This window comes from Gymnoscopelus braueri, assembly GCF_963280865.1.
Source record: "Gymnoscopelus braueri genome assembly, chromosome: 12".
Taxonomy (NCBI): Eukaryota; Metazoa; Chordata; class Actinopteri; order Myctophiformes; family Myctophidae; genus Gymnoscopelus; species Gymnoscopelus braueri.
Genome location: NC_137614.1, coordinates 4,358,226 through 4,385,250, shown reverse-complemented (window position 1 = coordinate 4,385,250; position 27,025 = coordinate 4,358,226). Strand labels below are relative to the sequence as shown.

General features: G+C 40.4%; 1 protein-coding gene across 2 annotated transcripts in view; it reads left to right on the top strand.

Moving 5' to 3' along the window:
- The window catches only part of slmapb (sarcolemma associated protein b), a 30,285-nt gene extending 4,101 nt beyond the window's left edge, over nucleotides 1-26,184 (top strand). The window contains exons 3-11 of one of the 2 annotated variants that reach the window (XM_080445335.1): nucleotides 6,038-6,172; nucleotides 7,068-7,142; nucleotides 8,309-8,602; nucleotides 14,461-14,644; nucleotides 15,868-15,975; nucleotides 17,206-17,377; nucleotides 18,934-19,068; nucleotides 24,355-24,442; nucleotides 25,338-26,183. In XM_080445335.1, coding sequence (XP_080301461.1) covers nucleotides 6,038-6,172; nucleotides 7,068-7,142; nucleotides 8,309-8,602; nucleotides 14,461-14,644; nucleotides 15,868-15,975; nucleotides 17,206-17,377; nucleotides 18,934-19,068; nucleotides 24,355-24,438 — 1,187 coding nt within the window. In that variant the 3' untranslated portion in view covers nucleotides 24,439-24,442; nucleotides 25,338-26,183. Of the gene's footprint in view, nucleotides 1-6,037; nucleotides 6,173-7,067; nucleotides 7,143-8,308; nucleotides 8,603-14,460; nucleotides 14,645-15,867; nucleotides 15,976-17,205; nucleotides 17,378-18,933; nucleotides 19,069-24,354; nucleotides 24,443-25,337 lie in introns of both variants that reach the window. The other variant, XM_080445336.1, reaches the window with a different exon arrangement.
- Nucleotides 26,185-27,025: the final 841 nt, after the last annotated feature.

Here is a 27,025-nt window from a genome sequence, read left to right as displayed (position 1 = left end):
GACAAGGAAAAACATGAAAACGGATGTGACGTCACCCAGATTGTTTTGATCAGCGAAAATTACGTTGTGATGCACGACGGCGATGACTGATCGTCACCCAGACCATAGATTATAGAAGAGAAGCTGTCCGTTTGTCCGTTATACCGTGTGAAAACCCGTTTATTTACCTATTTTGGACGAAAATGACTGGGGAAAAAAATCAAAAACCGGAAACGGAATCCAGGCCATGAAACCGGATGCAGATGTCCGTGAAGTAAGTGGAACTTGAGAATAACATTGAATATTAAGCAGCATAGCGCAATCAGAGATTAAACAATGAACGCGCGTCCAGCGCGTCGAGCGCGTCGACGGCCAACTGGACAAAGTAGCACTTGACGCGTTATCGCGTCGTCCGCAGTCAAAGAGTTAATGGGTTAAAGGGTTAAACTGGATCTTTAAAAAAAAATTATAGATGAATTCAATGGGTTTGGTTGACTGTAGCACCTCTACACTGTGCTGTAAAAGAAGTGTTGTTGCATCTTCCGTTAGTGGCTCTGAGGCAGTATAAAGCTCAATGACCCAGCTACTCTGAGGGCTATTTTTAGACGCTGTGAAATCCCATTATTGTCTGTGTCACACTTTGACCCTTTGAACCTAGACATAATGGCCGTGTCATCCAAGATTAAAAAAAAGTTTGACACATTTGGTACTGTACTTAAGTACAATTTCAGGGTAGCTAATTTTACTTCACTTGAGTATTTCCATGTCTTGATACTTTATACTTCTGCTACACTACAGAGGTAAATGTTGTACATTTTACTCCACTACATTTATTTTTGCAGCTTTAGTTGCTGATTACCTCTCAGATTTAGATTATTAATAATTAATCAAATTAATAATCAAAAATCTTCTAAATATTTGGCCATTTGAAAATAGCCGATCTACAAGTTTACAAGTTTTACATCGCGACGCATTGTGAGCTTGTAGATCGGCTATTTTCAAAGGATTTTTATATTTGAATTACTATTTTATATTATACTTGTGAAATGGGACATTCTGCATAATGAGTACGTTCTACATTTGGTACTGTAAGTACATTTTGATACCAATACTTTTGTACTTTTACTCAAGTAATTTTTTAATTGCAGACATTTACTTGCAACAGAGTATTTCTACATTGCAGTATTGATACTTTTAAAGTAACACATTTGAGTTCTTTTTCCACCACTGGGTAGCAATTACTACTATTAGCTACCGTTGACAGAGACACACACACACACACACACACACACACACACACACACACACACACACACACACACACACACACATGCACATGCACACAGACGGCCTCTCTCATGCAGCCTCTCTCAGTTTTGCATACACACGTATTTGCACAAAATGAACACACACTCGAGGGCATTCATCTGTCACACACAGCACATACAGTTAACCCACTCACATTCTGCAACACACACACACACACACACACACACACACACACACGTATGTATTACTATACTGGTGAGGACATACAACATTTAGCACAGCATTGAAAGTAGCTGAAAATAGCCCCAAATAGGCAGATCTATAAGCTCATAGATCAGCTATTTTCTTTATAAGGAAAAACTCTAACCCCAACTCCTAAACCTAAACCTCTAAATCAATCTTAGCCGCTAACTTCCCCTAATTGTAAGCCTAACCTCTTTTTTTTTTCTTTTACTATAAAACCAACCATTTCTCTTGTGAGGACAGGGAAATTGGTCCTCAAAATATTTCTCAAATGCTGCTGTACTGGGGATTGGCCCTCACAAGTATGGAAATACAAGTACGCACACACACACACACACACACACACACACACACACACACACACACACACACACACACACACACACACACACACACACACACACACACACACACCCACACAGTCAAAGCCCTGTAGACAGCACACACACACACACACACACACACACACACACACACACACACACACACACACACACACACACACACACACACACACACACACACACACACACACAGTCAAAGCCCTGTAGACAGCAGATCCTGAGGGCTGAACATTCTGCCCTCTCATCTTCAATCTGGCACACAGCAGGCCAGTCATGTGCTTGAGCCAGGGGGGGGCGCCACCAGCCTCCAGCAGTCTCTACACACACACACACACACACACACACACACACACACACACACACACACACACACACACACACACACACACACACACATTTTAGATATGTCTATTAACATAAGTGTGTGTGTGTGTGCGCGCTACATCCCTCACAAGAGAAATGGTTTTATGGCAAAAAAAAAAATTTTAGTTAGACTTGCAATTAGGAGAATATTCAGATTCTGAGGTTAGTGTGTGTGTGTGTGTGTGTGTGTCTCTGACAGCGGTGGAAAAAAGTACTCAAATGTTGTACTTAAGTAAAAGTATCAATACTGCAATGTAGAAATACTCCATTACAAGTAAAAGTCCGGAATTCAAAAGTACAAAAGTATTTTGTATATCAAAATAGTTGTCTATAAATCTTTTGAAAATGGCCGAAATGTATATAGGGCTGAAGTGGTTAATGTATGTTTTGTAATAATAATGAAAATCTACAAAGTAACTAGCAACTAAAGTTTTCAAATAATTGTAGTGGAGTAAAAGTACAATATTTGCCTCTGAGATGTAGTGGAGTAGAAGTAAAAGTACTGAAAATTAAGTAAGAACACCTCAACATCGTACTTAAGTAGCAGCACTTGAGTAAATGTACTTAGTTACTTTACGCCACTGGTGTCTGATTGCGTGTAGGAGAGACGGTGAAACAGCTGTTTTCAGCACTAATATAGCATTTCACAGTGATGTCATGGACAGTGTGATGTGTCCATTTATGGTGTAAATACTTGACCTGTTCCGTCTCCTGTTTTTGCCTGCAGCCGAAAGGCTGGGCCTGTTAGCTGGAGTGATCTCATCTCTTTTTCTAGCCGCAGCAGATTAAAGAGGGATAAAAACATCCACTGGGTATTCATGCGAAGCCTGCATGGGACTTCTTTCCAAGCCCTAGAAAGCACAGTGCATTCTCTGTTTGGCCCATTGTTCAACCTGCTCTCTACTGTGTCTGCACCAGTGGTGGATGTTTTTTTTTTTTTACTTAATCCATTAAGACCGGGAACGCATCTGTGTCATTTTAGATTCATTTGGGCTATTCCAAAATAGCAGATCTACAAGCTCATAGAGCTCTATGAGCTTGTTGATCTTCTATTTTCTTAAAATCGTGAACATTTGTGCAAATCTTTGAATATATATATTTTTTCAAAGCGAACATTTTTAACTCCAGTATTTGCTTCTGGGGGGGTCCCTGGAACACAATATTTTTAGATGAGTAAAAAAATGTTTGCTTAAAAAAAGTATATTCAGAAATTTGCCCAAATTCTTATGATTTAAAAATTATTATTAATATTTCCGAGTAGACTAAAGAAATCTAAAACGACACAGATGCGTTCCCGGATTGACTGGGTTAAAGCAGTACTCTAAGTACCGGCTTGACCCTAATGCTCATTATAAGATGACACCATTTCTGTCTACTCACTCTGTCTCTCATTAGTGAGCAGGGTTGCCAGATCTGCTTATTATAATTTCCCCACAAGATTTTATTTGAAAATAGCCGATCTACAAGCTCACAACACGTCGCAGTGTTGTGAGCTTGTAGATCTGCTATTTTCAAATAGCTGATGTACATGTTAAAGTACTCATGTGGCCCATAGTTGCTTCTTTTGGGCTGGTTTTCCTAGACCTGGTTGCTTGTTTCTCTCACAGAATCTGGCAACACTGTTAGTGAGCTGTGGACAAGTTCAGAAACCTGCCTACCAGTGACATCATGGATGAAGAATCCAAGCTAATAGAAACGGCAGGCGTTTCTCTATCTTGAACGTTAGCATGCTGAAATAGAAGCCATTGTGATGGATGATGTCACTCACTGGTAGGCAGGTTTCTGAACTGTCCACATGCAGTCCTCCTGAGACACAGTGAATAGACAGACATGGTGCCATCTTATAATGGAGGTCCTTTAAGTAAGAGTAGCAATACCACAATGTAGAAATACAATTACACATAAAAGTCCTGCTTTATTTTTTTTCTTAAGTATAACTGCAAAAGAATTGCCATCAAAATATACTTTTAAGTAGAAGTGCTCAGTATGCAGAAAGTCCCATTTCAAATTATTTTCAAAAGTAGCCGATCTACAAGCTCAGGTGTGACGCAATTGGTTAATGTATGTTTTGTGTTAATAATTGACATCTACAAAGTTGCTTGTAACGGAATAAATAAAGAATTGTATTGGAGTAAAAAATACAACATTTGCCTCTGAGATATGTAGTGGGGTAGAAATATAATAAAGTATTAAAAAAGGACATACTCAAGTAAAGTAAAAGTACCTCAAAATTATTTGAGTAAATGTACTTAGTTACCTTTCACCATTGCAGTGACACGCTGCTGTGGGAACGAACACACAGGGAGAAAAGACAGCATATAGAAACCTCTTATCTCCATTTTCTCAGCATCAAAAGTAGCAGATCTACAAGCTTTTTATTTGAATCCTGAAAAGTAACAGTTTTGGACATACAGTATGAGGTTTCCACCCAGAGACAGAGACAATATAATATTCTATTCCTATATTCTATTTCTGGATCAGCAATTAGTTTTCTGTAATAGGCCCTCTTTTTTTAACACCTTGGGAAATGATCTTAACATGTCAGCCTTGGCTAAATTTGATATTTAGGACTGAGCCAGAATGAACAGTCTAGAGCAAGGGGTCTATGACGTTTTTCAGCCCAAGGACCCCCTAGCTGAGAGCGAGATGAAGCAGGGACCCCCCCACTACATAAATATAGTATAAAGTAGCACATTGTGTTGAGGATTAATATTTCTCATAGATAGCTTCATAGACTTGTTTGACAACACTATCATTTTGTAGTGTTGTGTTGGATTCATGTTAATGTGTATTCTCTTTTTTCCCTCTACACCAAACCATTTTGCTGAAAATAGCCGATCTACAAGCTCACAACGCCTCGCAGCGTGAGGCGTTGTGAGCTTGTAGATCTGCTAAAGTTCTCTTCAGAAAAGGGATGCTAGGGTTCAAGTGGTTAATAAAAAAAAATCCTATCACAAAGATTTGGCGGACCCCCTGGAGTGACTCTGAGGACCCTCTAGGGCTCCCGGACCCCCTGTTGAAGACCCCTGGTCTAGAGATTTTAATCTCTCACGAACAGATTCTGCTCTGCGTTTGAATCTGTCGGGGGGGTTCGTCATATCGCGTACGCACTGGCCTACAAGTGGGCGTGCCTTCAGATCAGGAAGCAGGTCGCACTTTACCCAATCAAATGTAGTGGGCGGGATTTACGTGTCTGCCGATCCTTCCCCACTAGAAACAAACCGAAACTCATTTAACAATAGGGTCCTCGGAGCAGACAAAACCACGGAAAGATATTCACATTTTAACTTGCTCTTTCATCATAGAAACAAGTGGGCTTATAACCAAAACGATCCATGTTCTCTGGGAGAAGTGGTGTTAGTGTTCCGTGTAGAAATATTGTTAGTGGGAATGAAAACATAGTCGCACCACCGGAAGTGAAAGGCTGAAGGCAGACCAAAACCCCGGTTTCCTTGCGTACGTGTGCTACGTCGACTTCCTCCCAGAGCCAAGTGAGATAGTAAAAAACAGCAGAGGGCGCTGTTTTTCATTTTCATTTGGCGATGGGTTCCCAGATTGTGAGATTTGGTTCTTTGGTTCTATGGTTCTATGGTTCTATGGTTCGGTCCTTTGGTTCAGCAACTCAGAGTATGGTTTAATCCATTAAGATCAGGAACGCATCTGTGTCATTTTAGATTTCTTTGGGCTATTCGAAAATAGCAGATCTACAAGCGCCACCGAGTGCCGCACTATGAGCTTGTAGATCTGCTATTTTAGAAAAATCGTAAACATTTGAATCTTTTTGAATAATATTCGCCCCGATCTGAACGCTCCTCCTTTTCTGTTGTTGTTCCTCTCAGAGGAGCTGAAGCACTCCAACGACGTGGGCTCACCACCAGGCGACCAGGAGAAGGTCATCCAGCACTTGAACGACCAACTCCGGGAAGCTCAGGAGCTCGCCGGTTCCGAAAGACGCACATGCATAGAGCTACAAGGTAATACAATAGAGCACCGAAATCTGATGTAATTTACACATCCTACCTGGGTCGCGTTTTTTTTCCTCCATTCTGAATTCCCATAGACGTGTTTAATATTGCGTCAAATAAGAACTGTGTTCCAAAAATAAACAAATGACCCCGGCGGTTTGACTCTTATGGATATGAAGCATCAACTGACGGTGAGAAAACGATAATGTTACTTCCGCCGAATTAGTAAAATTTTCGCCAGAAACTGACTGTATCAAATATGAGTGACTGACTATCATAAACGATACAATCTATATCGCCAAGACAGTTTGTTTATTTTTGGACCACAATTCTTATATGAGACGATTCTAAGATGACCCCATGTTATTCTCCATAGAGAAATTACTTTACGACCCAGGGGATGAACGAGTGACGTCAGGACTTCTGTACTCTATAGGCTCTTAGATGCACAGCAGCTATATTGGAGAGAAAATGAGCCTCTTCCTTACTTCCTTCACAGGTGTTACCAATGATACTAATGAAGGCTCTGTTCCATTCTGGTCTAAACAGAGTCAGGGTGCTGATATTGTGCATGTTGGCTCACTGGAAACACTCTGCTACACCAGTGGGTCTCAAAGTGTACGAGAGTGTACGAATAGAACATTTGGTTCTATTTGTACACTCTCAGAGTTATGGGGGTCCTTGAAATTAAAAAACAGAGAACCACTGTGCTACACTAAATGGAACAGAGCCTTAATTAGTATGAGTGGTATAAGCTGTGAAGGAAGTGAGGAAGAGGCCCAATTATTTCCAATATGACTGCTGTGCATAGAGCCTATTCACTCGCACGCGCATGCGCGCGCGCACACACACACACACACACGCATGCTGACATGATGAAACCATGAACTTTACGTCCATATAGGTCACCTGGACGACGAAAGACACGAGAACAAGCAGCGAGCAGAAGAGTCTGCAAAACTGACCAAGCTTTTACAAGGTTATATTGTTTTAAAGGAGAATTCCGGACAAATTAAGTGTTATCTTTGATGTCTCGTTACTCACCTACCGATGTGAAAAGTAGCGTTCTTTTTTTTCATATATTCCCCTGTCGTCATTTTTTAAACCCCCTCCGTTGTCATAATGGGAGCGCGTGGCTAAGGGAAATTCGTCTATTATAACCGACGCAAAGTTGTTTTTTTCACTACTAGTATTCATAGTAGAGTCTCATGATAGTCAAACATGCGTTGAAACTATCTGCGAGGCTGCCGTCAATGGCGAACGATTTAACACTGGTTGCTTGTTTCCAGATTCTGGCAACACGAGTTGCCAGGTTCTGGAAGAAACAAGCAACCAGTGTTAAATCGTTCGCCATTGACGGCCCGAAAGGTCATCATGTGCTTAATGTCCTCAAAGTCACGCATCCAACAAGCTTTGAACTGAGCAGATTGGACCTTCTGTTCCAGAGATAATGGCCAAAACATCTTGAAAACTGCCACTTTAGCCGATTTTCTATGCTTGAGTTCTGGCCATTTTCAAATTAAACTAAACTCTGTCTGTTCACACTAGAGTTCAAGTGTAGGGTTGGCACACGCCATCCGTCTATGGCAAGCCCAGATGGCTAAGGTTCACTTCAGTGGGGTCTGAGTTCACATACAGTATGCACAAAAGATAGATTGTAAAAGTACAAAAGTATTGGCATCAAAATGTACTTAAAGTACCAAAAGTAGAAAGTACTCATTATGTAGAATGTCCCGTTTCAAGTTTTCAAATGTATAAAAATAGCTCTTTTGAAAATAGCAGATCGACAAGCTCACAATGCGTCGACAAGCTCACAATGCGTTGCGATGAGCTTGTAGATCAGCTATTTTCAAATGGCCAAAATGCATATAGGGCTGAAGTGGTTAATGTATGTTTTGTAATAGTAATCCAAATCTACAAAGTAACTAGTAACTCAAGTTTTCAAATAATTGTAGAGGAGTAAAAGTACAATATTTGCCTCTGAGATGTAGTGGAGTAGAAGTAAAAGTACAGAAAATTGGAAATACTCCAGGAAAGTAAAAATACCTCAAAATTGTACTTAAGTACAGTGCTTGAGTACATCTACTTAGTTACTTTCCACCACTGCACTTGATAATAATAAACATTGTCTTCGTTGCGTTGCAGGTCAGCTGAGGCAGCTCCAAGATGAAGTGGGAGGTCTTAAGCAGCAGCGAGACGACGCCTCCAACGGTTCGCGCAAGGAACTGCAGGGCGCACAGGACGAGGTGAAGTCGCTGCGCCGCGCCCTGGAGGCGGCCACCGCCAAGGTCACCACCGTCCAGAGTAACCTAGCAACCGTCACCAAGGATGTGGACAAATGGCGTCAGATCGCCAGCAAGTACGAGGGCGAAATCGTCGGCCTCCAGAGTGACCTTCAGCAGCAAAGCAAACAGTGGCAGAAGACGGCAGAGATACAAGGTGCCATATACTCAGTTCAAATACACTGGAAGCTGACACACACACCAGTGTTGATTTTGACAGCAAATTTCGATTCAGTTTTAGTCATAGTCTTTTGAATGAAATTCCATTTAGTTTTAGTCATATTCTATTCATTTGAAATGTTTTACCTTTAGTCTAGTTTTAGTCGACTAAATATCATAAGATTATAGTCGACTAAATCTACAGTTGATTTAGTCGACTAAAATGTATTTTGGCGGTGCCTTGATGGTGTGGTAATGGCTGATTTTACACTTGGTTGCATCAAGATCACAACGCGTCGCGGCGTGTTGTGATCTTGTTGATCGGCTATTTTAACACCCGAGCGCAACCAAACATAAAATGACTTGTCTTTTAGTTGTCTTTCTCTTCTCCACTCGTCCCTCACTAACATTTTAGTCTAGTTTTTATTTGTTGACGAAATTATCATTATATTTAGTCTTAGTCATCATAGCTTAGTTTTCATTTAGTTATTATTTAGTTTTCGTCAGTGTAAAAAGGTAGTCGACCAACATTTTTCGTCATAGTTTTAGTCGACAAAATCAGCACTGTGACACACCCACACATCATTGGATGTAACTGTAGCATACTTATTGGTGGTGTAAGTGATACCGTTTGGTTATCCCATTCAATCCGGGAAACGCATCTGTGTCATTTTAGATTTCTTCTGCTATTCAAAAATAGCTGATCTACAAGCGCCACCGAGTGCCGCACTATGAGCTTGTAGATCTGCTATTTTTGAAAAATCTTGAACATTTGTGCAAATCTTTGAATATATAAAAAAATCACACCCTGTGTGAAGTGGGCGGTGTCTTCCTAGCTAACCACAATACTGAATGGAGTCGATCAATCATGTACAAAAGATAAATACATTTATTGAAACACTCTTTATGTTGGACAAAACCATAACTAAAAAAAAACAAATTTATGTTGCTTATATAGGGCTATGCACATGTGTCATGTGACACTGGCCAATCACAGTCCTGAATAGATTGTGATTGGCCAATCACAGCGCAGGATAATTGTACAAATTTCCAAACCTCACTTTTAGGGGCGGTTTCACTGCCCAAGATATTTGTACATTTTTCCAAATCTCACTTATAGGGGCGGTTTCACCGCCCAAAAACATTTTTAAAGTGAACATTTGTAACTCAAATCTTTGCTTCTGGGGGGTCCCTGGAACAAAACATTTTGAGATGGGGGTCCGTGGCCAAATACATTATCTAAAATTGTTTTCTAAATCCTAACAGTATGTTTCTATATCCTCCAACTTTTCCATGTCAAGGACCCCCGAAATGATATGTATTTGGCCGCGGACCCCTATCTCAAAATATGATGTTCCAGGGACCCCCCAGAAGCAAAGATCGGAGTTAAAAATGTTTGCTTTAAAACATATATATAAGATTTGCACACATTTTCCACGATTTTTCCCAAAAATTCAAATCTACTATGAGCTTGTAGATCAGCAATTTTTGAACGGCCAAAGAAATCTTAAAATGACACAGATACGTTCCCGGTCTTAAAGGGCCATTTCACCCCTGGACGTCTTTTAATGAAGTTTAGGAGTCAAGAAACAAGATCCTGGGTTTTTTTTGTGAATAATCTGTGTTTTTAGATATCTAGTAATCTTCGCAAACGTCGTGACGTTATTTACGTCATGAGAGATATGTCTCATTCCTTTCCGCACTACATGTCTCGGCGCGTCTCAGTCAGACCAGCTCCACAGACAGACCCAATGGTGTGCCCGTAACACTTTGTTCAACCTTCTTTCCCCACTCGGCCACTCCCATTAGCTATGGCCAGCGGGCAACCCCCCTTGCAGAGTGAGGCATTACTTTACCTGAGTTATCTTCTGATAGTTGTACTTGAATGTTGACATGAAATAATAATCCTGTGTAGTGTTTCATAAGCGCAAGCTTGAAAAAAAAAATACAGCGTGGAGTGGCAGCGCTGGTAAACAAACACCGTCACGAAAGGCTAGGATCATAATACCAAGGATGTGACAGTGATGTCAATACTATGCGACACAGAAGTGAAACTGCATAAAGATACTAAGGATTTGCAGGGATATGACATCACTAACGAATCCTTGGACATATATGTAACTAGTTGAACGTGTGCGAGGACAGCCAGTGTTGCCAGATATTGTGAGAGAAATAAGCAGCCAGGTCTATGAAAACAAGCCCAAAAGAAAAATAACTATGCCAAGAGCACTTTACCTAGACATGGGATATTATATATTTGAAAATTGCTGATCTACAAGCTCACAACGCTTCGCAACCCATTGTGAGCTTGTAGATCTGCTATTTACAAACAAATCTTGAGGGGGAAAAAGTCAAAAATGTGATTTTTTTTTTTTTTTTGCAAAATATTTTTATTTGCTTTTCAAAATGTGGAATATTTTTGACACATATTTGTTAGGGGCTCCCTGCCACAAATTATAATTTCAGATGGGGGTCTGTGGAAAAATACATGAACATGTTTGAGAACCACTGGTTTAAACAGCAATCAAAACATTTGGAAACAAGCCCAAATATCAACTACATTTTAGAAAGAAGCCGCTTATAATAAGCAGACATGGCAACACTGGCATGCTGTTTGGATGTTATTGTTGGAGATCACACCCACATGCGACCTCCCCTGCCACAAGGAGGTGCAGTGCACCAAAGCATTATGGTCATTGTAGTAATGCAGCAGTCCAGTCAAACCCTAGTCAAACACACAGATTTCATAATTTTTCTGGCCATAGGTTGCAAATTTTAAATTGCGCTACTGTTATCTACTACAAATACTATTACCATTGAGTGATTGCAGTTTCTTCCAGGGGTGAAATGCTCCTTTAATGGATTTAAACTCAAAGTTTTTGGTGAAAGGTTAACTCTCTATATTCTGGGAGTAATCATTGATGTAGACGTGATGTTTGGGCTGTTCAGTCACAGGGCTCTCCCTGTCTCAAACAGAAAATACATGTTCAGGTGGGTCACCGATTTCATCCAATCAGGAGAGAGTCCCCATTTAACAGCTATAGAGCGTCGCAGTTCCCGCCCACTTCCTGTTTTTTTTGGTGCCGGAAGAAAAAACTCAATGCATTTTTCCATTGACATTTCCAAAAATATTTATATCTATTAATTTAAGCCTCGAATCAAGCCATCATGACATGACATGAATCATGACCATAAACGTTTGATTCTGTGATTTTTTTTTTGTTGAAAACGGCAAAACAAAGGGTATTTATTAAATATAGTATATCATATAATTAAATATAAAATAAAAAAAAATCACAGAAAAAAACGTTTTATGGTCATGATTCATGTCATCTCGTGATGGCTTGATTCGAGGCTTAAATTAATAGATATAAATATTTTTGGAAATGTCAATGGAAAAATGCATTGAGTTTTTTCTTCCGGCACCAAAAAAAACAGGAAGTGGGCGGGAACTGCGACGCTCTATAGTTTTACAGTGAATTATCTCTCCTAAATTGGATGAAGATTGTATCCCGACCTACATATTTTCTGTTTATTAACACATTGACCGCCAGAGGTTAATCTCATAATGTACTCACCAGTCCCAACGTTTTATTGTTGCTTTTTGTTTTTTTCACGTCGCCATAGACCTCGTTAAAATCCTTAAGATTGAGCTGTGCACTGTTTGTAAACATCGCGGACATCTCCCTGCGTCTACCAGTCCAAACCACGTGTCAAACGGAGCCGCCATGTTGTAGTTAGAACGGTTTATGTTAAACAGTGATCAGCGAGGAGAAAAACTACAATCGAAGAAAATGGCGTTTCAGTGTGCGCTTTAGAATGGAGGCCAACGGGATCGGCAAAACGTGATCCAGAATAATTCCGTTTCCGGTGGTGTTACAATGAAATGTGCCGTATAGAAAATTGAAAAAAGTAGATTTTTTTCGAAAAAAAGGAAAAAGCACCACAGCCCGTAGGCTACGGGATCGGCGCTTTACGGTTGGATTTATCGGCCCGTAGGCTACGGGCCTGGCGGTGAGAGTGTTAAAGAGTGGGAGAGACGAGGAAAGCTATAGAAAAGGTTACTATATGAGTTATTTTAAGAATAAAATATATTTTCCTCCCTGTAGTTGGTTATCAAATGTATTGTCTTAAAGGGGCATGAAACCGTAAACCGGCCTATTTCGTCGTTTGTATTCCAGTTCAACTTCAATATCGGATTAAAAACATGGCAGGCTAGTAAACAACGCAGCTGCAGCTAATCAAATTAAAATCTAAGCGCAGTACATGCTCCTTTCCACATCCACACTTTTAATTTTTTTGGTAAAGGGAGGTGTGACGACTACGTTTTGATATGGTTCAGCACCACCAGATGTCCTGACTGTATTCATAATTTGATAATTTTTGATTAGCCGCAGCTGTGTTGCTTACATCATGGTGTGTACTCTAAGGTCAGCCTTAACCCATTCAATCCGGGAACGCATCTGTGTGTCATTTTAGATTTCTTTGGCTGTTCAAAAATAGCAGATCTACAAGCTCATAAAAGTTTGAGAACCACTGATATTATTATAGCAACATACGTTTTTCAGAAAACTGTTAGGATTTAGAAGACATTTGTAGAATCCCCAGATGCAAAGATTTGAGTTACAAATGTTCGCTATTAAAAAAAAAATATATATATATTCAATGATTTGCATACATTTTCACGATTTTTCCAGATCTACAAGCTCATAGCGTGACACAGAGTGCCTGCGCTATGAGCTTGTAGATCTGCTATTATTTGAATAGCCAAAGAAATCTGAAAATGACACAGATGCGTTCCTGCGGTCATGTTTTACCCTGCTGTATTTTTTAACCTGAAAACTACGTTTAACTTTATTTACCTGCCACTTTTGATGAGAGCATCTACTAAATACATAAAATGTAAGCATATGTATATCAATGATGTCATGGAGATAGTATGGTAGTGGTATTTTCTAGTTAAAACTAATATTAAATAGCTCTATATCCCATAGTTATCAGTGCTATAGTGTTAGTAATTATTGCTATAGTGTTAGTTATCATATAGTGTTTGTTCAGTAACAGAGGTCTCCCTATTGTCCAGCTTTTTAGTTAACAGAAGAAATAAACAATTTGAAATGGAACACCATACAACTGAAGCTGATTAATGGGTTATCCCAGCTGAAAATGTATTTTCTGTTGGAGACCCCTGTTACTGAACAAACACTCCTATCACATTGATTAGAATCAGAATCTAGAGCTTTGAGTTTTTAACAAAAACATGTTTTGTTTTGTTCTAACCCATTAAGACCGGGAACGCACCTGTGTATCATTTTTAGATTTCTTTGGCTATTCAAAAATAGCAGATCTACAAGCTCATACGAGCTCTACGAGCTTGTAGATCTGCTATTTTCTTTTAAAATCTTGAAAATGTGTTTTTCAAACATTTTTAACTTCAACTTTTAACACAAATGTCTTCTAAATCCTAACAGTTTTTTGGGGGGGGAAAAAACATTATGTTGCTATAATATCAGTGGTTCTCAAACCTTTTCATGTCAAAGACCCCCAAAATGATATATATTTGTCCACGGACCCCCCCCCCCCCATCTCAAAATATGTTACTGTATGTCAAGATTTGATTTAAAAATGTATATATATTAAAAGATTTGCACACTTTTTCACAATTTATTTAAAAAAAAATAGCAGATCTACAAGCTCGTAGCGCGGCACCGAGTGCCGCATTACGAGCTTGTAGATCTGATATTTTTGAATACCCAAAGAATTCTAAAAATGACACGGATGCGTTTCCCTGGATTGAATGGGGGATTGAACCAAAACGTATCACTCACAGTGTCTTTTTTAACGTTTCCCCTCTAGCAGGTGAATTGCAGTCGGTGAGCCAGGAGTGCTCCGGGCTCCAGAAGGAGTGCTCCGGCCTCCAGAAGGAGTGCTCCGGCCTGCGCTCGGAGAAGCAAGACATCGTCAACAAGTATGAGAAGGACCTGGGAGTCCTGCAGAAGGAAGGCGCCGCGCTGCGGGCCGAAAAGGACGAGCTGCTCAGGTACGGGCGTCTCGCTTCGCGCCGCGTTTCGAGCTTGTAGAGCAGTTTAAGTTTTTTTTATGCTTTTGTGTGAGTATGGTCAAGTAGGGCGTTAATTCACGGAAAAACACAAAAAGTATAAATATGGAGATAAGAGGTTTCTGCCCGACAACGACAATCACCATTATTGTGGCTTTTTTTTTTGCGGTTAACAATATTATGGCGATAATCAAAATACGTTTAAAACTCTTAAAGGGATAGTTCACACAAAAAATATATATATATTTGAAAATATGGATATTTTTTTAGTTTTTGTTTCATTCCTAAGCCAATCATTTGATGACCAGCGGACTGTTACGCAGCGGTTCCGTTAGGAGACACAAAGGAGACTCTTTGTGTCTCCTACCGGAACCGCTGCCGGTCATCAAATTATTGGCTTAGGAATGAGACAAAAACTAAATTCAAGTCTCCATGGGGTGACTAATACATAGGAAAAAATGTCTTTTTGGGGTTGAACTATCCCTTTTAAAATGCCACTTTTGTTAAACACTTGCATCACAGTATCCACATTCTGGGGGGGGGGGACATTAGCCAAAGAGTACTGGGCCAGCTCATGTCCAGTGTATGATGGACAATTTCACGATCAATTAAAATCTCTGCCATATGATTATTGAGAGCGTTTTTTTGTTATGGTGCTAAACAATAATAAGGATTATGGTCCCATCCCTACATCTTCAGGAGCAGTGGTGTAAAGTAACTAAGTACATTTACTCAAGTACTGTACTTAAGTACAATGTTGAGGTACTTTTACTTTACTGAGTATTTCCAATTGTCTATACTTTTACTTCTACTCCACTACATCTCAGAGGCAAATATTGTACTTTTACTCCAGTACAATTATTTGAAAACTTTAGTTACTTTGCAAATATAAATTATGACATCATAAAACATACATTAACCCCTTTAGCCCTATTTTATACCTAGGCTATTTGAAAATAGCCGATCTACAAGCGCACAACGCGTCGCATCGCGATGCGTTGTGAGCTTGTAGATCTGCTATTTTCAAACATTTTAGTACTTTTACTTTTGGTACTTTAAGTACATTTTGATACCAATACTTTTGTACTTTTACTCAAGTAAATTTTGAATTCTGGACTTTTACTTGTAACAGAGTATTTCTACATTATAGTATTGATACTTTTACTTAAGTAAAACATTTGAGTACTTTTCCCACCACTGTTCAGGAGCCACCAGAAAGAGAAGGCCATCCTGCAGGGTGACACAGCAGCGCTGCGCTCTGACAAAGACACCATGCTGAAGAAACAGCAGCAGCTGGAGAAGGACCTGGCCAGGTCAGTGTTCTAAGGCACTGGTTTTCATTGATTGATTGATTGAATATTTCATTAGGCAAAACTGTAAAACAGCACAGTTACATTTTAAATACTTTGTCTAAAAGGTCAGTTCAAAAAAGTCATTGCGGTCTTGTTTCCATTGAGGTCCTTGGTATTCAATTCATAGTCATATATAGTGGCACCAACAGTTCAAATATCAACACAAAAAAAACTGAAAAATAACACTATGTACAAACAAAAACTAAAAATGCCGAAAAAATTAATAATGCTATATGTACAACAATGGGGGGGGGGGGGGGGTCTCTGTCTTACGGGAAAATGGTACTACCTCCTTTTTGGCCTCCCGAAAGGGGAATTTTCAGGTCTGTTTTAAATGAGCCCAGCGAACTGCATTTTTTGATGCAGGTTCTCAAACCTGTGGGTCGGGACCCCCAAGTTACAATTTAAGGATTTTTAAGACGTTTTTAATAGCTCAAACAAAAAGAAAGAAAGAAAAGAAAAAATACCATTACTGCATAAAAATAAATCAACAAACAATACTATAAAAAGTGATCAAACATTAGCCAAAGTGTCAAATAATATTATAAGAAAGAGGCAATTTTTTTTTTATTAGCCGATCTACAAGCTCACAACGCCTCGCAACGAGCTTGTAGATCTGCTATTTTCACAATATCTATCTGTGGGATAAGTGCTTGACAGGGTGGAGGGGTCCCCAGTTCAAGTATGATTATTTTGGGGGGTCACGACCTGAAAAGGTTGAGAACCACTGTTCTAAAACAGTGGTTCCCAAACCATGGCTTTGGTACTTGCAGACCCATCTTTTGTGGGTCACGAGTACAATTATTTTACGTTTTCCTAGATTTCAATGAAAAAAAATCTTTTTGGGTATTTAAGGTATATTTTGATGCCAATACTTTTGTACTTTTACTCAAGTAACATTCTGAACACAGGCCTTTTTACTTGTAACAGTATTTTTAAATTGTGGTATTGCTACTTTTATTTAAGTAAATCATCTGAGTACTTACCTCCACTACTGGTAATGACCCGGCCGCGGATTTGAACCCTGACTTCCCAATCTCAGGGTGAACACAGTAACCACAAGGCCACTGAGCTATACTAGTGAACAAGGCACTGAACTAGGCAAATATACCTAACCACAAAAACGAAGCATTTGATGTATTATTCAAACTTAACCCCCGACCTCGTCTCCTCACCTGGTTTCTGCCATAGTGCACGTGGCCAGAACGCGGAACTGAGCGACAGCCTGAAGGCTCTGGAGAGGTCCCAGGAAGAGCTGGAGAAGAGGCTGGCCGAGCTGAGGTCCCAGCACCTGGAAGACAGCAGCAAGTTCCAGGCCAAACTGGAGGAGGCCGACAGCCATGCCAAGGAGCTGCAGAGAGAGGTGGGCCAAGGGGGGTGTGTCATTTGGGGGGTTCCAGGGAATGGCAATATAGGCTATGTGTGCATGCAGTGGTGGAAAGTAACTAAGTGCATTTACTTAAGTACAATTTTGAGGTATTTGTGCTTTACTTGAGTATTTCCAAGGGTAAGGTTAGGGTTAAAAGGGTTAGGGTTAAAAAGACACGTGAATTTGATTTACAAATGCTTCGACACTTGTATTATTACAAAACATACATTAACCACTTCAGGCCTTTATATCATAAAGGCCTGAAGTGGTTATATACATTTCGACCATTTGAAAATAGCCGATCTACAAGCTCACAATGCGTCGCATCGCGACGCATTGTGAGCTTGTAGATCTGCTATTTTCAAAAGATTTGAATACATTTTATACATTTGAAAACTTGTGAAATGGGACATTCTGTATAATGAGTACGAGTAAGTACATTTTGAATTTCGGACTTTTATTTGTAACAGAGTATTTCTACATTGCAGTATTGATACTTTTACTTAAGTAAAACAACGTAGTACTTTTTTCACCACTGTAGCATGACTGTAGGTGGCGTTCCTGTCTCCTGTTCTGGGTCGGTTTGTCATAGCTTCATTTGATTGGCTCAGTGGGAGATTTGAAGTGGAACACAGCAGCTTCAGAAGTGTTTCCGGTTCAAATCCGCTGCTGAGCCAATCACATGAAGCTATGAGGAACCGAACAGGAAACAGGAATGCCACCTTCTGGAACAGGGTACCGTCATGCACAGAGGTTATTCATTGCCATCTCCTAGCTTTCGCATTTAACCTAAAAATTCAGGTCTTTTATTCGTATTTCATCTACCTCTGAATGTTTTCTTTTGCAGATTAATCTGATTTTCAGATTGACACTCTGCAAACCATACATTCATTAATCACTTTAAAACTGGCCTCCCTATTTTGGGCATGTCATTACTTTTTTCTAATATTGCAAAAATAGCCGATCTACAAGCTCACAACGCATCGTGACGCATTGTGAGCTTGTTGATCAGCTATTTGTTGTTATTTTTCAAAACAGGCTTTAAAGCAACACTATGTAACATTCCTCTTCTACCCCGAATTTGAACCCGGTTTCCTGCGAAAGTGCTGACATTGTTACCGTTGAGCTAATTTTACCATTCAGCTAAGCCGGCCTAACCTGACTCCTGAAGATAGAAGAAGCTTGCGTCACATCTGTTTTTTGAACATGTGAAACTCAATACCGCCCCCATCTGGTGGAGTCAGGTTAAAGCCGGCCTGCTTGCTCAGGGGATAAATGTAATCTTGACCATCAGGTAAAAAATCGTGTCAGATCCTGTGTCTAGGTGAGACATGACCTTTGACACCATCTAAATGTCTGCCTCCCCTCCAGCACCATCTTCAGATAATTGTCTGTCTGTCTGTCTGTCTGGGCTAGTTGCTAATTTACCCCAGCTGTCTATAACAAGCATCTTATGTTCTCCAGGTCATGTAAAGACATTGTATGGACTAAGGAATGAATTTGGGTCATGTGTGTAACTAACACCCGCTCTGTTGTTCCTTTTAATGCAGTGTGAGGACGCCAAGACTGAGCTGTCAGACATAAAGGAGAAATACGAGACGAGCGAACAGGAAAAGCAGTCCATCACAGACGAGCTTCAAGAATGCAAAGCCGACATGAAGGTTCTACAGGATAGAGGAAGCAAGGTGAGCAGTGTTGCCAGGTCTGCTTAATATATGTTTCCCCCAAGATTTATTTGGAAATGGCAGATCTACAAGCTCACAACGCGTCACTTGTAGCTTGTAGATCTGCTATTTTCAAATTGCCGATGTATACAGCAGGTTTAAAGGGCTTATGTGGCCCATAGTCGCATCTTGTGGGCTTGTTTTCCTAGACCTGGTTGCTTGTTTCTCTCACAGAATCTGGCAACACTGAAGGTGAGCTGAGTGTGTGCACGGACCACCATTGATTGATATCTTTTTTTTATTGAACATGAAATAATCTAGCTGCCAGTTTCCTCTGCAAAATTCTTATTTTGTTTTACGAATGTTTTACTCTAAGTATTTTATAGAGCCCCTATAGATTATTTCGGTCAGATCCCAATTTTGGAGAGGGCTAGACAACGGAGGCTAGACCACGGACCAACGTTTTGACCGATATTTTGTAAAAGGAAAAAAACTGCTAATTCTTGAAATCAATTAGAAAAATGTATATTTGAGAAAAAATATATATTTGAGAAACTTAGTAAGGGGAAAAACTAATACATTATTGATAGATAACTTGAATATATGGAAAAGTACAATTAACTGTAGTTATACAATGAACAAGCAAGCAATATAATACACATAATATACTGAATTTTTATTTTATTTAACCACTAAAGCCCTGTTCAAAAATGTTCATGTTAAAACACTGGACACATTGGCTGCATAATTGCCGATACTGATGTTGTCAGAAAAGTTAAATAATGGCAGATATTTCGGCCAAAGTGATATATCGGTCATATTTTATTATCCTCTAGTTAAGTACTGTTGTCATGTCTGGTACTGCAGAACAACACCATTTATTATTATTGAAGCAAACTAGGGATGTTCGATATTGACTTTTTTACCGATAACCGATATACCGATATTGTCCAACTCCTAATTTCCGATACCGATATCAACCAATACCGATATATGCAGGCTTTTCCACCAAAAGTCAACTAATTGTCAGGTAACAACATCACTTATCTAATAAAATAAAATAGCTTTAATATCTAATACATCTAATATAATACAGTGATGTTGTTAGGTTTTCAATAAAGTGAGGACTCACTGGTGGTCATTTGAATGAGTCCCACTAATTAGATTAGATGTTGGCCTATTTGACAGTGCAGAAGCATAATTGCTTTGATGCCTATAACGTTAACGAGCGTCAACAAGCCTCAGATGGACCCAGACACACACACACCTGCTCTCTGCAGTGCTCTAATTAGAAAGTGACTGGAGTCGTTTCTCTGCAAAAGCCCTTGAATATGATGGAATATGATTAAGGATTACTGTGATTATGATAAGCTCATATTTCATATCGCACACACACCATACAGTAAGAACTCATGTAACTTATTACAAAAATTAAAAAATAAATAAATACAGATATTTTCCGATATTACATTTTTATGTTAATATCGGGAGGCAATAATATCAAACATCCCTATAGCAAACCATTTGTAGTGTTGTGAAGTCTGGTGGCTTGGCTGTACTGTAGGTACGGAGAGAGAATCCTATTATCTGAATGGTTCTTCCTATGCAGTATATTATCTTATTGGACAACCTGATAGATAGCTCGTCAAATTATAGTCAAATTAAGCGCTTTCAATCCACAGTCCATATGTTGGGCATGTCACAGGCATTAAAGAAATGGAAATGGGGCTTGAGGGGTTAAACTGATCCTAAACTGATCCTTTTGCTGTGGGCCCCCTAGCCTCGGTCCCAGCAGTGGCGTCGTTACGCGGGGGCTTCGGTGGCTATAGCCACCAATGTTTTATCCAAAGCCACCAAAATGTTTTTATTATATATCTATAACCCTAACCTAACCCTACCCCTAACCCTAAAACCGAAATAAAGTAAAAAAATGGAATCCGCCAAAGAAAATTTTCTGCGCGTGCATGTGTCCGTTGCCTGGTGGGCTAAGCCCCCAACCTAGTAGAGACCTAGCGACGCCTCTGGGTCCCAGCCTCACTCATCTGCGAAAAGAAGAGCCTGGTCATGACCTAAAGCAGCGAGTGTCTAGGAAGTCCTGAGTGGGTAGGATTTCCGTTGTACGCGTTTCCCCCGGAAACGATATTTTTGGACCAATCACAACACTCGTTTCATTCACGGAGAATGTTAACAGATTTGTAAAGCATCAACGTCATTTCCTTGGGCGGTACTTCTGTCAAATTCAACCGTTTCCGGTTGTCACTTCCTAGACAACCAACATCCCAGGTCTTGCCCGGCGTGTGGGCCCCCTGGAACACCCTCATGGACTCCCCGGGGGGGTGGGGTCCCCAATACACTGCTCTATGTCTGACGCAGTGTGAATCTTTGCATGGATTCTCAAGGACATTCTGTCATCCACTGCCCTCGCTGCTTTTAAACCCTGTCACACATAGGGCTGGGGTCCTTCAACGATTCCTATAGGGGGTTTCAATTGGACCCTTGCAGGTCTGTAACTCTGAGAGTGTACAAATGGAACCAAATGGACCCTTATGGGTCCATTTGTACACTCTCATAGTTATGGTGGTCCTTGAAATTAAAGGTAGGGTAAGTGATTTTCTTTGGTCAAAATAAGTGTTAAATAGCTCTATATTCTGATATATTCTGTACTCATTAGTTACTCATAGAGTGTTTGTTCAGTATCAGGAGTCTCCATGTCTCTCCAGCTCTTTATTAACACATTGGGTGCCAGCATTTTTTCATAACAACTTACGTTGGGTGCCAGCACTCTCCCCATTGACTGTGCTTTGCTGTTTAAAGCTCTAGACTCCACGACGAGCAAATCCACGTAAAAAAAAGCATCCATTCATGTAGCGCGATGACACTGGCTACATCCTGGATCAATAACATTTCACTCGCGAGTTACAACGGGGGGGATCGCGCATCGCGCATGACCGGTTTTCCCCACCGGAAACAGATTCGGAGATATAGGCGTTTTAAAGAAGGAAATAGACAGGAAGCGGATGGGGAGCCATGTTTTTGTTTCCGGTGATCTATTTGGCCTAGCCTTCTCAGGATCACAATGGGTACTCCCAGAGCTGCTCCAGCCCCTCCCGTGTGGAGAAAAACGAAAAGAAAAAAAAAGACAGCTAAACCGAAGGGTATTCGGTTTTGGCACTCCGCGTAACTATTTGCAAAACCGAAGGGTATTCGGTTTTGGCACCCCATGTGTTAAACTGAAAATCCATTTTCAGGTCAGGATACTAATTTGATCTAATCAGGATAGAGAACTCAGTCAGGATACAGATTAAACAAGTGACATTGAAAGTGATGACACTAAGAAATGAGCAAACAGAATTGGAACTGGAACACTATAAAAATAAAGCTGATAAATGGATACTCTCTGCTGATTGGCTGAAATGTTGCCACCTACCTGAAAATGTATGTTCTGTTTATTAAAGAGCTGTAGAGACATGGAGACTCCTGTTACTGAACAAACACTCTATAGTGTCAGAATATAGTGCTTCAACCTTTTAATACAAAACTTTTTGTTTTAACCAAAAAATATGGTATTGTAATTGTATATCAGACATGAAGTCCACGTAATCAGCTCTGACAGTGTGATAAACCGGATCCGGAAACGGTTCCAAATGTGATGGAGGCTATTCCGATTCATGTTGGATCCTGTTCCTCCCGGTTCCTTCCGGTTCCGTATCCCAACCCTAGTCACGCACACACCCTTAAGTGGCAGGAACAATCTGGTCGGGGATGTGAATGATCAATCACGCTCACCGCTCCCTCAAATACCCACTGTTGAAGTGCCCTTGAGCAAGGCAGTTAACCCACCCCCAACTGCCCATGCGCTTCATTGTGCACGGAGGAGGTTTATTTTTTCGCCCGGAGTAGAAAAAAAAAATCTTCACGTGTGGAGTGGAGCGTCCATGTGCGGCCAGTGAGACTGTGCGTTTATGCTTGCACGCCTGGTGGGTTTCACGCGTAAGACTCCCAGGTGTGAATACCTATGTGTCACTGTATGAGTGTGAATCAGGGCGTTGCTGAAAAAGAGCATCCATGCTCGGCTAACCTACCCTGGTTAACCCATTTAGACCTGAGGGGCGATTAAAAAAAAACGCCTTCTAAATCCTGACCTAAGTTTTCTGAAAAACTATAACAAAATAATATGTTGCTATACATACTGTAGCAACAGCTAATGTTACATAAAGGGTTCCCGGATTGAAAGGTATAACAACGGATAGGTGTTCCAGGTCTAAATGGTTTGGGTTGGGAGGAGCTGTAAGTGATGTGTTTTGCTTAAAACAAAAAGTTTTTTTTGGGGGGTAAAAACTATATTTTGATAGTAATCACTGTTATAGAGTGTTTGTTCAGTAACAGGGGTCTCCCCGTCTCTCCAAATCTTTAGTATTAAAGAGCAAATACATTTGAAGTCTAATCTAATCAGGAGAGAACCCCACAAAGACAATTTATCAGAGCTTGTGTTCTATTTCCAATTTAGTCTGCTCATTTGTGTTTTTCAAGACTGTTTAAACCTGTTTATCCTGTGTCCTGTATGAGTTCTCTCTCATACAGGATACAGGACTGGATGAAAATGTGTTTTCTGTTTGCTAAAGAGCTGTAGAGATGGGGAAAACCTCTCTTATTGAGCAATACAGAGCTATTTAACACTTATTTTAACAAAACAAATATCACTTACAGTACAGCACCTTTAAATGGTTACATCTATTTAAAATATCCAGTGGTGGAAAAAGTACTAAAATGTTTTACTCGAGTAAAAGTATATCAACACCGCAATGTATAAATACTCTGTTACAAGTAAAAGCCCTGTGTTAAAAAAGTTACTTGAGTAAAAGTACAAACATATTGGCCACACAATATTAAAAGTAAAAGTACTTAAAATGTTTGAAAATAGCAGATCTACAAGCTCACAACGCGTCGCGATGCGACGCGTTGTGAGCTTGTAGATCGGCTATTTTCAAATAGCCTATACGTACTAAAGTGGTTAATGTATGTTTTATAATATAATAGTTTATATCTACAAAGTAACTAGTAACTAAAGTTTTCAAATAATTGTAGTGGAGTAAAAGTACAATATTCGCCGCCGAGATGTAGTGGAGTAGAAGTAAAAGTATTGAAAATTGGCAATACACTAAAGCAAAGAATACTGTACCTCAAAATTGTACTTAAGTACAGTACTCGAGTAAATGCACTTAGTTACTTTACACCACTGTCTATATCCAACCATACAGTATTGTCCTTTTTGTAGTTGATTACTGTAATATCCCTTGCCTCCTATAGACTTCCCTAATGCTGCCCGTTCAGGCCACACTCATCGGCCTTATCCTGGCTTTGCTGTTTTGGTGCTTCGGCGCGTTGTGGTAGAAAGGTACACAACTCTCCCGTTGAGTCGGCCTGCATCCCCTCATTTCCATCCGTCTTCTCTTTGGAACGTTTGCATGAACGTGAGAAATTAACCTCCTCCTGCCCTGGAGGGGGAACGATGTCTTAACCTCTCTGAATCATAACAGTGTCACTGTCACCATCTGACATCTTGCTTGTCTTGTCTGGATGGCTAAAATACTTAACAACCGTTTCTCTCTCTCAATGCGTTTGGACTTCTCTTATCGGCAGTGTCTCCTGAACCCCGGTGTTGGCAGTGTCATAACCGTGCCGCCTTTAGCCGCAGGTTGCATCATTTAGGTGTTAAAATATTTAACCCATTCAATCTGGGAAGTCATTTTAAGATGTCTTTGGGATATTCAAAAATAGCAGATATACAAGCTCATAGCACGATGAGCTATGAGCTTGTAGATATGCTATTTTTGGAAAAATCTTGAAAATGTGTGCAAATCTTGAATATAAATTTACATATATTTGTAACTCAAATCTTTGCTCCTGGGGATTCTTTCTAAATCCTAACAGTTTTTTTGGGGGGAAAAAAACTAATATAATACCATAATATCAGTGGTTCTCAAACTTTTTTCATGTCAAGGACCCCCAAAAGGATATGTATTTGTCCGCGGATCGTCAATCAGATTGTGTGACCTAAAAAAAACTCCAGGATTGGAAGCCTCGTAGAAGTACCGGGTTCAGGAGCCACGGCCGTTATGTTTCTATTTGTGCCAGCTGGTTTTTTTAACCCTGTGTTGTCTTCTGTGAGCTGTCTGCTGCGGTGGCCAACATGGTGGCTGCTTCCCTCTTGAACCGTGGGCCAGTTTGTCAGAGGATCAGTTTGGGTATCGCTTACGTTTGTCCACTTCTGTGTCACCAACCCGTTTCAGAAACCGTGGATGATCTGGGGGCCAGCTGTGGCCGTGGCGCTGACGGCTGTGACTGCTGCCATGATCTACAGGATCTGAAGGCACCACGCACACGCTCTCACACACACACACACACACACACACACACACACACACACACACACACACACACACACACACACACACACACACACACACACACAGAGCAAAGTCATCCGAGTGTCAGTTAGTTTGACCGCATGAAACCTAGTGTCCCTATTCTGGACATGTCATAATAGACATACAATTCTTCTTCTTTTGGGTAATTCCCATCGGGGGGTCGCCACAGCGGATCAGCTCGTTTCCCATCTGCTACCGTTTTCTGCGTCTTCCTCTGTGCCTCCTCCTGCCCACCTGCATGTCCTCTCTCACCGCATCCATGAACCTCCTCTTTGGCCTCTCCTCTTCTCCTCTTACATGTCATAACGTCACCTTCTTAAACTGATGGCCTAAGTCATTGTTTTTAAGTTTTCCAGAAAAGAAAAAAAACTGATCCAAAACAATACTATGATATTTCTTAATAATTTCACCCAAAACGTTTGTAACAAATTATGACTATTAACATAAAAATAACGCTGTCTGTCAGTTATGTAATATAAGAGATTTGAATAGGTTTAAATAGGATTAAACCTGACCTGGCCAAATGATTTACTGATTTTTTAAGTAAGTCACAAAAACACGTGACTTAGCCCCCAAAAAATGTCTATTTTGGCCTAAGTCACACTAGGGAGTAAGGCCATTATAGTAAAAGTGGAGGGAACATCATGATCCTTTTCAATTAGGAGAGAGGAGATTTTACCAGAGGTGGCCGGTGTCATGAGGAGCTGACTTAGGCAAAAATATAATTTTCCTCAAAACATGACTTAGGCCATTAGTTTAGGAAGGTGACGATAATTAGAACATTCGTCACAAACGGCACATCTTCAAGCTCGCGATGTGTCGTGCAGCTGCGACGCATCGTGAGCTTGTAGATGTGCTGTTTTTAGCATGAAGAGATTTGGTGTAGAGGGGGAAAAAAAGAGGAGACCCCGGTCAATGAAATACGTAGGGTTTAAAGGGATAGTGCACCCCCAAAATGACCTTTTTTTTCTATCGATTAGTCACCCCATGGAGACTTGAATTCATGGATATTTTTGGGGGGTTTTGTCTCATTCCTAAGCCAATAATTTGAAGACCGGCAGCGGATCCAGCGGACCGGAACCGCTGCCTACCGGTCTGCTGGTCACCAAATTATTGGCTTTTTTTTGGGGTGAACTACCCCTTTAAGTGGTTAATTCCTGGGGGGCAAACTGACACTCTGGATTTCTCTGTCCACATACTCCCTCGCAGAAATACATCTATGCCAGATTTCTCCACAAGGAAACTGAAAAACAATTGCCACTTTATATCCGTTTAGCAGTATTCATTATTAAGGCTCATACTTAAAACTGACCGCTACTGTATATCTTTAGATTGGGAGAAGTGAAGTCAAGAAAATGAATGTCAGTCACATGTGAAAATGATAAAGTTTGACACGCCACCATTTATCTCAGTTCTGGTGTGGTTCTATGTATTTTGTTACACACACACACACACACACACACACACACACACACACACACACACACACACACACACACACACACACACACACACACACACACACACACACACACACACACACACACACA